Source organism: Triticum urartu, chromosome 4A (assembly GCF_056163025.1).
Source record: "Triticum urartu cultivar PI428250 chromosome 4A, HENAU_Tu73, whole genome shotgun sequence".
Classification (NCBI taxonomy): domain Eukaryota; kingdom Viridiplantae; phylum Streptophyta; class Magnoliopsida; order Poales; family Poaceae; genus Triticum; species Triticum urartu.
Window position 1 is genome coordinate 22,765,988 of NC_141876.1, and position 9,598 is coordinate 22,775,585.

The 9,598-nt window shown below is 42.4% G+C and overlaps 1 protein-coding gene across 2 annotated transcripts; it reads left to right on the forward strand.

Moving 5' to 3' along the window:
* The first annotated feature begins 1,753 nt into the window (after positions 1–1,753).
* On the forward strand, positions 1,754–2,601 carry LOC125553433 (stress response protein). 2 transcript variants are annotated; one of them, XM_087517578.1, is made up of 2 exons: positions 1,754–2,058; positions 2,125–2,601. In XM_087517578.1, the coding sequence occupies exons 1-2, from the start codon at positions 1,882–1,884 to the stop codon at positions 2,464–2,466; spliced, it is 519 nt and encodes a 172-aa protein (XP_087373704.1). In that variant the 5' UTR covers positions 1,754–1,881; the 3' UTR covers positions 2,467–2,601. The 2 variants fall into 2 exon arrangements, with proteins under 2 accessions (XP_087373704.1, XP_048573174.2); XM_048717217.2 differs by having other exon boundaries at positions 1,757–2,601.
* Positions 2,602–9,598: the final 6,997 nt, after the last annotated feature.

Genomic DNA, 9,598 nt, shown 5'->3' on the forward strand with positions numbered 1-9,598 from the left:
CTTTCGCAAGAGTCACGGTTTTGCTTCCGCGAGAGGCACGGTTGTGCTTTCGCAAGAGTCACGGCCGTGCCTCTCGGAAAGGGAAAAATAAAACACGTTTTCTGTTTTTTTTTCTTTCGGGAGAGTCACGGTTTTGCTTCCGCGAGAGGCACGGTTGTGCTTTCGCGAAAGTCACGGCCGTGCCTCTCGGAAAGGGAAAAAATACGCATTTTCTGTTTTTTTTTTCTTTCGCGAGAGTCACGATTTTGCTTTCGCGAGAGGCACGGTTGTGCTTTCACGAGAGTCACGGCCGTGCCTCTCGGAAACGGAAAAAAAACGCGTTTTCTGTTTTTTTTCCTTCCACGAGAGTCACGGTTTTGCTTCCACGAGAGGCACGGTTGTGATTTCGCGAGAGGCACGGATGTGCCTCTTTCGGAAAGGGAAAAAACCATGCCCCCGGTCCGATTTTTTTGCCCGGTTTTTTTCGTCCGGTTTTTTTCATGAAAAAAAATTCGTCAAAACCTATCAACATGGGATCTAGTTTTGAAGATCTCGACGTGAGGAATCCAACGGTGAAAACGGTTCGAGATTTGGACACACGGTTTAAGAGATAAAACGTTTTGAATAAACGGATCTACGAAAAAAGGGATAACTCCCAGGTTGCGACAAGTGGCACGCTGCATGTGCGCCACTTGTCGTGACCTGGGAAAGTGGAGTGCTCTTTGCAACGAGTACTCCTTAATTAGTGATTTCGATCGATCAGGAGTTGCAATTCGTACGGAGTAGTCGGAGCGCAGGATTTTGTGAAGCGAGTGGATTACCGAACAGGGCCTATGTACACGTGAAGGGCGGCCAACCTGGTTGCCAGCGGTGGGAAATCTTTTGGATATTTTTAGATGAAGGTTTGGATTATTTTTTTAATGTATTTTTTCTTTTTAGATGGAGGTGAGGACTTCTTGTATTTTTTAAGTGGAGGGTTATACAAAGTGGCACTCGTTGGTAGGCTGCGGTGATAATTTTTTTTCTTTTTTTTTTCTTTTAAATGAATGAAGATTTTTTTTTTTTGAGAAGATTTTTTCATGAAGACAAGGACTATGTATTTTTTTTAAATAAAAAAGTTTGCACAGCTTCCTCTCAAGCGGCATCACAAGGTGGCGCCCCAACCACTAGTATGCAAAAAAGATCCCGTCTCTTTGGACCAGCCACATCCCTTCTCACCTAATCTTTAACACACCTCCGATATCCTTTTTGATATATACCATTTCTTTCTTCAGTTTTGTGAATATGTATTAGTCCATTTTGAATTGGTTGCAAGACATGGGCACTTCTGCCTTGCTTTTGGGGAGGAAGCACGGGGCATTTTGAGCTATGCTCACGGCGCACTTTCAAAAATTTTGATGTAATTTTATCTATGAATATGTTTTTAAGGTCTTGTGATATTTAATATATAGTGTCCAGCCCTTTTGGAAAAAAAAGAGGCACATGCCTGTTGATTGTTTTTTTTTGAGAAAGAGCATGGGCACTTTGCTAACAGGAGAAAATTAATCTTTTTGAGGGGTAAGTGGGGGGTAGGAGAAAATTAATATTTTTTAGGGGGAAAATTATTCTTTTTTTATAATAAGGAGAAAATTAATCTGGCTTCCTTTTTTTAGGTCATTAATCTCGCCTCCAAACGGGCCTTATTAAGGCGATGTGTGAACGTTCCTGGGTTGGGCCGATCGGGCCAACCCAACCCAAAGCCTGAGGTCTTGCTCGACCCAGCTTCTTCTTTCCCTGTCTCTCCTGTATCCGCTCGCCGTTTACCCAAACCCTTGTCCCCGCGCCGCCACCCCCAAGAACCTCATCGGCTCCGGTCCTCCTCCGGCCGGCAGAGGCATCGAATCCCCCACGCCACATCCTCCAATGGCCACCAAGTCCCAAAAGAAGAAGAAGAAGCTCTCCGCCCCCAACCCCTCCATCGACGCCAAGGCCCCCTCCCCCAAACAAAAGCCTACCCCTCAGAAACCCGCGGAGGAGCCAGAGACGGCGGCGGCGGCCGCCAAGAAGCCGAAGCCGAAGAAGCAGAAGGTGGGCAAGGAGGTCTCTGCCAAGAAGCCGAAGGAGGGCAAGCAGGTCTCTGCCAAGAAGCAGAAGGAAAGCAAGGAGGTCTCTGCCAAGAAGCCGAAGAAGCAGAAGGAGAGCAACGAGATCGACGAGATCTTCGAGGCCACCAAGAAGCGCAAGCTGCAGGAGGAAGAGGAGGAAGAGTCCGAGGGGGACAAGAAGCCCAGGAAGGGCAAGGCCGAGGGGGCTAGCAAGAAGAAGAGCAAGAAGGAGACTGGGGGCAAAGGCTGGGAGCCCGGCCACGATGACGAGGTCGAAGAGAAGCGGCCGCGGCGGCGCACCAACGACGGGCTCACCATATACTCCGCCGACGAGCTCGGGTTCGGCAAGGCCGACGCCGGCGGCACTGCCCTCTGCCCCTTCGACTGCGACTGCTGCTTCTGAGCCTTTCAGGGGTCCTCCGTGCCTGAGGTGATGTAATCGGCATACGTCGCAGTGGTGTTTGTTGTAATCCTCGGTTGATTCGATAACTATGTGCTTAGACGTGTGATCGGATGAAATGGAATTTTGGTTCTCTGATATTGTCAGTTTTGCAAGAGCTCCAGATTATATATCTTTCTAGATCAACCGGTTGGTTGTTTCAACATTTTGTTTTGTTTTAAATCTTAGCTGTTTCAAGTAAAATTCTGTCTGATGGGGGGAAATTGATCTTGTTGAGGTATTGCATGAGCATTGGAGCTTTTTATATGATGTTAATGTTTGAGTTGCCTAAAGGGCCTTGTAGAGAATACATATTTTTAGGAAGAGATTGTTATGGCATGATGATCAGGGGAGACAGAAACACCATTTAGTCAACTGGCCAGCCTTTGAATCAAGTGGGTTTGCAGTAGTGGATCTTGAGGTTAAGAATGTTGTTTTGTTAAGTAAAATGGACATGAAAGTTAGAAAATGAGAAGGAACTGCTGCAGAGTTTAATTCTTGGAATGTATGTTAGGCTGGCTAATCCAGCACAAGTTCAGTTTAAGGCTGCTCAATCCCATTTCCTTCATGGAGACCTAAACGTGAGAGATGACGTTATAGGTTTGTAGCAAAAACTAGTCAGATGCCCGTGCTACGCTACGGGATCCCACAAGATTAGATGGATTTAATTATAGTCAGGAACCCATATGTAGCAGCATGTGTCAAAAACAAAGGAGAACCACTGATAATGAACGTTCCACCACTGAAACTGGTCATTGGCAAGCGCTGTCGTGATGAGCATGCCTTCCTAAGCTAGACATACGCCAATGCGTTGTCTCGGACTTGAGTTGGGCAAGACCATCGAGCCATCCAAGTGCTCGATGATATGCTCGCAAGGGAGCATGATGTAGAAGATGTCCCTATGCATCCCAGCCCTATTGGTTCATTTCTGCTTGTCTCACTATGCTCGTGACGAAAGTGGATATCGTAAGAGGGGGTTGAGGGAGAATACATGGACAGTAAACTGAAATATAAAGCATGCAGGCACTATTCTCGCTAGCAATCACATGTTTGCGTATTCGATGTTATTAATAGACATTTGTTGTTTACATCTGCTCCCAGCGCTACACAATCTAATGCCTCAATGCCTTCAGAAAAATGTACACATGGCACTAGGTGTGCATAAGTGTCATCTTCAATGTTAGGTACCTCAGCTTACTCCTTTACCCTTCATTTTTGAAAATAAGAATACACATAGATAATGAAAATTTATTCTAAAAATGCTTTTTAGTGTTATCTCTGGAAATTGATGTCCTAATAGATATAAGTACACGGATTATAACAGTTTTGGAAAAATATGATGATACAATAAGATTTGGTACAATAAATAAATATATCATTCTGAGTTTCTGACGCGAACAGATTACATTCACCATGCCTAAATACATCAACAAATATCTAACAATTACATTTCTAACTTCGTTTGCAGCTTATATTTTCACATTACCGGCTGATGGTCTTGCTTGGAAACCATATTGAGCGGCAGAATATCAGTTTGTCTATCTGTAGTGATGGCTCCTGTATAGCTATTTCCGTTCCCAAAGTAGCTATAGAAGTTGTTTTTATTAAGGTTGTTGTGGTTGCTGGTACTTTCAGAATTTGACAGAACTCTGTTTCAGTTTCATTGAGAAAGGAAATTGGGAGCTCTGCTCCTATTGTCCGTAAAAATTCTACTTGTTTCACGAAGCTGCCTAGTTTTTGTGATAAGCGTCGAGAATTGGTAGCTCACTCGTCATTTGCCGGAGCATCATGAACTTGCTTACATTATATACTGACTGGAGTTGGGTTGATCTCGTCCTGATACGCCTATTGAGCCCTATAAAATACTTATGATATGGTATATCAATATCATTACCATCAGGAGTGTTTCACAGCGTTATGTTAGCTTCATTGCCAAACCCAAACTCAATGAAACAAGAATCCCCTTTTAGGTACTACATGTTTGTGGACAAACCCATCCTTATGAATGTGCAAATTAAAGGTGCTTCTCGGCTACGGTTCAAGAGATGTTCTACGTTGCAAGTTACATCTCAAGCTAGAAGCATGTTTCCGTAATGTGTCAAGCTGGAAGGAGAAGCGGCCACGGCGGCACAGGTATTACGGGCTCACCATATACTCCGCCGATGAGCTCGGATTTGGCAAGGCCGATGCCGGCGGCACCGCTCTCTGCCCCTTTGACTGTGACTGCTGCTTCTGAGCCTTTTAGGGGTCCTCCGTTCCTGAGGTGATGTAACCAGGTTACATCCTGGTGGTGTTTGTTGTAATGCTCGGTTAATTCGATAACTATGTGCTTAGACGTGTGATCAGGTGAAAAGGAATTTTGGTTCTCTGATATTGTCAGTTTTACAGGTGCTCCAGATTATATATCTTTCTAGCTCAATCAGTTACTTTTTTCAATATATTTTTTATAAAAAAAGCTTAGATGTTTCAAGTGAAATTCTTTCTTATGGGAAAAAATTGATCTTACTGAGGAATTGCATGAGCCTAAAGGGCCTTGTAAGAGAATACATATTTTTTTGGAAGAGATTGTTATGCCATGATGATTAGGGAAGACAGAAACACCACTTAGTCAACTGGCCAGCCTTTGGATCAAGTGGGTTTGGAGTAGTGGATCTCGAGGTTAAGAATGTTGTTTTGGTAAGTAAATGGACATGGAAGTTGGAAAATAATAAGGAACTGTTGCAGAGTTTAATTCTTAGAAAATATGTTTGGCAGGCCAATCTAGCACAAGTTCAGTTTAAGGCTGCTCAATCTCATTTCCTTCATGGAGACCTGAAAGTGGGAGATGTCGTTATAGGTTTGTAGAAAAATAGTGGGGTCTTGGCTCAAAAGTCAAAACTAGGTTTTGGAAGGATGTGGGTGTGTCGAAGGAGGAGGATAGGTGTAGATGGATACTCAGTAGATCTGCTAAGTATTTAGCCCTGAAATTAGCCAAGGTAAGATGTCCATATGAAAAACTATGGCTCGTTGAAGTGCCTTTAAAAATCAGAGTTTTTATTTCGCTTGTTCTTACATAGCATTTCAACTAAAGACAGTCTATTAAGAAAGGTAAAATTTGTATGGTCTGTAGTGAACAGTAGACTAGTATGGTTAGATATGTTGTTTAATTATGCTTTGAAGATTGACACAACTAGATCCACGGTTCTTTAGCTCCGTAGATGGGTAATGTGTTTCGATGGTAAGATGTGTAACTTAGTGGCAGGTAGGGATCATGGCGCTGCTTTGGTCCTTAGGGAAATCAGGAATGCCACTTGTTTTAGAAATATCTTTCTGTATGATCCAAGTAGTCTGATTGCGCAGATGGCTCACCGGTATCGTGCTGGGTTGGACTTCAGAGAGCAGGTTTGCTGCGACAGGGAGCGCGAAGGGGCAAAGCAGCAGCTGCACTGATACTTTGGGAACTCCATGTTTCAGTTTCATTGAGAAATTAAACTGGGAGCTCTGCTCCTGTAGTCGAACAAAAATCTACTCCCTCCGTCCCATATTAAGTGTCGCTCAAACAGATGTATCTAGACGTAGGAGTATTTGTTTTAGCAGGCTGCCTAGTTGCTATGATAACTATTGTGAATTGGCAACTCACTCCTCACTGCCTACACCTACTGAGCCCTAGCTAAAATACATATGTTCTGTTAACCAATATTTTACCACCAAGAGTGTTTCAACACATTATCCAAATCCCTGAATGAAACCATAATGCCCCTTTTTGAATGCTGCATGTTGTGATGAGCATGCCTTGCTAAGCTAGACATACGCCAATTCATTGTCTTCGACTTGGAGTTGGGCAAGACCATCGGGTCATCCAAGTGCCCGACGATATGCTCGCAAGGGAGCATGATGTAGAAGATGTCCCTATGCATCCCAGCCCTATTGGTTCATTTCTGCTTGTCCCACTATGTTTCTATGTTGAGGTAAAGGATTAGCTCGTGAGGAAAGTGGATATTGGAAGATGGGTTGAGGGAGAATACATGGAGAGTAAACTGAAATATAAAGCATGCAGACACTATTCTCGCTAGCAATCGCATGTTTGTGTATTCGATGTTATTGATAGCCATTTGTTGTTTACATCTGCTCCCAGCGCTACACAATCTAATGCCTCAATGCCTTCAGAAAAATGTACAGATGGCACTAGGTGTGCATAAGTGTCATCTTCAATGTTAGGCACCTCATCTTACTCCTTTACCCTTCATTTTTTTAAATAAGAATACACATATATAATGAAAATATATTCTAAAAATGGTTTTTAGTGTTATCTCTGGAAATTGATGTCCTAAACTCCTAATAGATATAAGTACGCCAATTAGAACAGTTTTGGAAAAATATGATGATACAATAAGATTTGGTACAAGAAATAAATATATCATTCTGATGTGAACAGATTACATTCACCATGCCTAAATACATCAATAAATATGTAAAAAGTATATTTCTAACTTCTTTTGCAGTTTATATCTTCACATTACCGGCTGATGGTCTTGTTTGGAAACCATACATAGTTCAGAATATTGGTTTGTGTATTTGTCGTGAGGGTTACTGTATGGCTGTTTTCGTTCCCAAAGTAGCTATAGCAGTTGTTTTTGTTATGTATAAGGTTGTTGTGGTCGCTGGTACTTTCAGAACTTGACAGATCTCCGTGTTTCATTTTCATTGGGAAAGGAAATTGGGAGCTCTACTCCTATTGTCCGAAACAAGGCTACTTGTTTCACGACGCTGCCTAGTTTCTGTGATAAGTGTCGAGAATTGGTAGCTCACTCGTCATTTGCCGGAGCATCAAGAACTTGCTTACATTTATATACTGACTGGAGTTGGGTTGATCTGGTCCTGATACGCCAACTGAGCCCTATAAAATACTTATGATCTGGTATATCAATATTATTACCATCAAGAGTGTTTCATAGTGTTACGTTAGCTTCATTAGCAAACCCAAACTCTGAAATAAGAATCCCCTTTTAGGTACTACGTACATGTTTGTGGACAAACCCCATGGTTCTGTAATGTGGTTGGAAGCATGGTTCCACAGTCGCTGGAAGGAGAAGCGGCCGCGGCGGCGCACGAATGACGGACTCACCATATACTCCGCCTATGAGCTTGGATTCGGCAAGGCCTACGCCGGCGGCGCCGCTCTCTGCCCCTTCGACTGCAACTGCTTCTTCTGAGCCTTTCAGGGGTCCTCTGTTCCTGAGGCGATGTGCCTGAGGTGATGTAATCAGGTTACATCCTAGTGGTGTTTGTTGTAATGCTCGGTTGATTCGATACTATGTGCTTAGACGTGTGATCAGGTAGAATGGAATTTTGGTTCTCTGATATTGTCAGTTTTACAGAAGCTCTAGATTATATATCTTTCTAGTTCAGTCAGTTACTTTTTTTAATAAAAAAAGCTTAGTTGTTTCAAGTGAAATTCTTTCTTATGGGGAAAAATTGATCTTATTGAGGAATCGCATGAGCAATGGGTCTTTTTATGTGATGTCAATGTTCGAGTTGCCTAAAAGGCCTTGTAAGAGAATACATATTTTTAGGAAGAGATTATTATGGCATGCTGATCAAGGGAGACAGAAACACCACTTAGTCAACTGGAGTCAACTGGCTAGCCTTTGGATCAAGTGGGTTTGTAGTAGTGGATCTTGAGGTTAAGAATGTTGTTTTGTTAAGTAAAATGGACATGGAAGTTAGAAAATAAGAAGGAATTGTTGCAGAGTTTAGTTCTTGGAAAATATGATAGGCAGGCTAATGCAGCACAAGTTCAGTTTAAGGCTGCTCAATCCCATTTCCTTCATGGAGACCTGAAAGTGTGAGATGTTGTTATAGGTTTGTAGAAGAATAGTGGGGTATTGTCTCAAAACTAGGTTTTGGAAGGATATTTGGATATGGAATGATGATGCGTGACAGTGTGGGTCTGTCGAAGGAGGAGGATAGGTTTAGATGGATTCTCAACAGATCTGGCTAAGTATTTAACCCTGAAATTAGCCCAGGTAAGACGTCTATAAAAAAAACAGTGGCTTGTTGAAGTGCCTTCAAAAAATCAGAGTTTTTATGTGGCTGGTTCTTTGATATAGCATTTCAACTAAGGACAGTCTATTAAGAAAGGTTGGGTAGGAAGTAAGATGTGTATGGTCTGTAGTGAAGAGCAGACCCTAAATCACCTATTTCTTACATTGTACTAGTATGGTTAGATATGTTCGGAATGTGATTAATTATGCGGAATGTGATTAATTATGCTTTGAAGATTGATGCAACTAGATCCACAGTCAAGTTAATTTCTGGTTTCTATATTTTCTTAGTGAGGCTACTGTATGGTTGTTTGTTTTCAAAAGTAGCTAGTACTAGTATTGTTGTGCCCGCTGGAACTTTGGGAACTCCATGTTTGTTTCAGTTTTATTGAGAAATTAAACTTGGAGCTCTGCTCCTATATTCGAAGAAAAAGTTACTTGTTTTGTAACGCTGCCTAGTTGTTGCGATAACTGTTGTGAATTGGTAATTCACTCCTCACTGACTACGCGTACTAATCCCCAGTTAAAATATATATTTTGTGGATGCTAATATCTAAAGGACGCCGATAACTGTTACACGTGTGGGCGTTAAGGAATCTGTCCACACGTTCTGTGTGGTGCCTAAGAGGACCAGCCCACACGTCTGTGTGTGGGCAAAACAATTAGGCCTCTTTTGGTTCATATGATAGGATTATCATAGGAATAGGAATCTTGTAGGAAATGAGATGACATGTATCTCAAATCCTATGAGTAGGAATAGGAAACAAGATGTCATTTGGTTGACACCAAAGGAATTTTTCCATTGAGTCTAGACTCTTTTTTATTTTCCTATGAAATGTGGAGGATAGGAACCAATCCTATGTAGGAATAGGAATCCATTCCTATGAACCAAAGGGCTCTAAAGGAAAAAATCCTATAAGAATTCTATCATCTAGAATTCCTATGAAATTCCTCTGAACTCCACACGCCTCTTTTTCCTTCCCGGTCCCTCTTGCACGCGTGCGTGTGGGCGAAATGAATAACGCCCACACACGCGGTACATCAGGCCTCGTACCTCGTGGTCCCGCACGCCC

Bases quoted from the DNA above. Each gene is read 5' to 3' on its own strand.
- LOC125553433 (XM_048717217.2), top strand. From the start codon at position 1,882: ATGGCCACCAAGTCCCAAAAGAAGAAGAAGAAGCTCTCCGCCCCCAAC.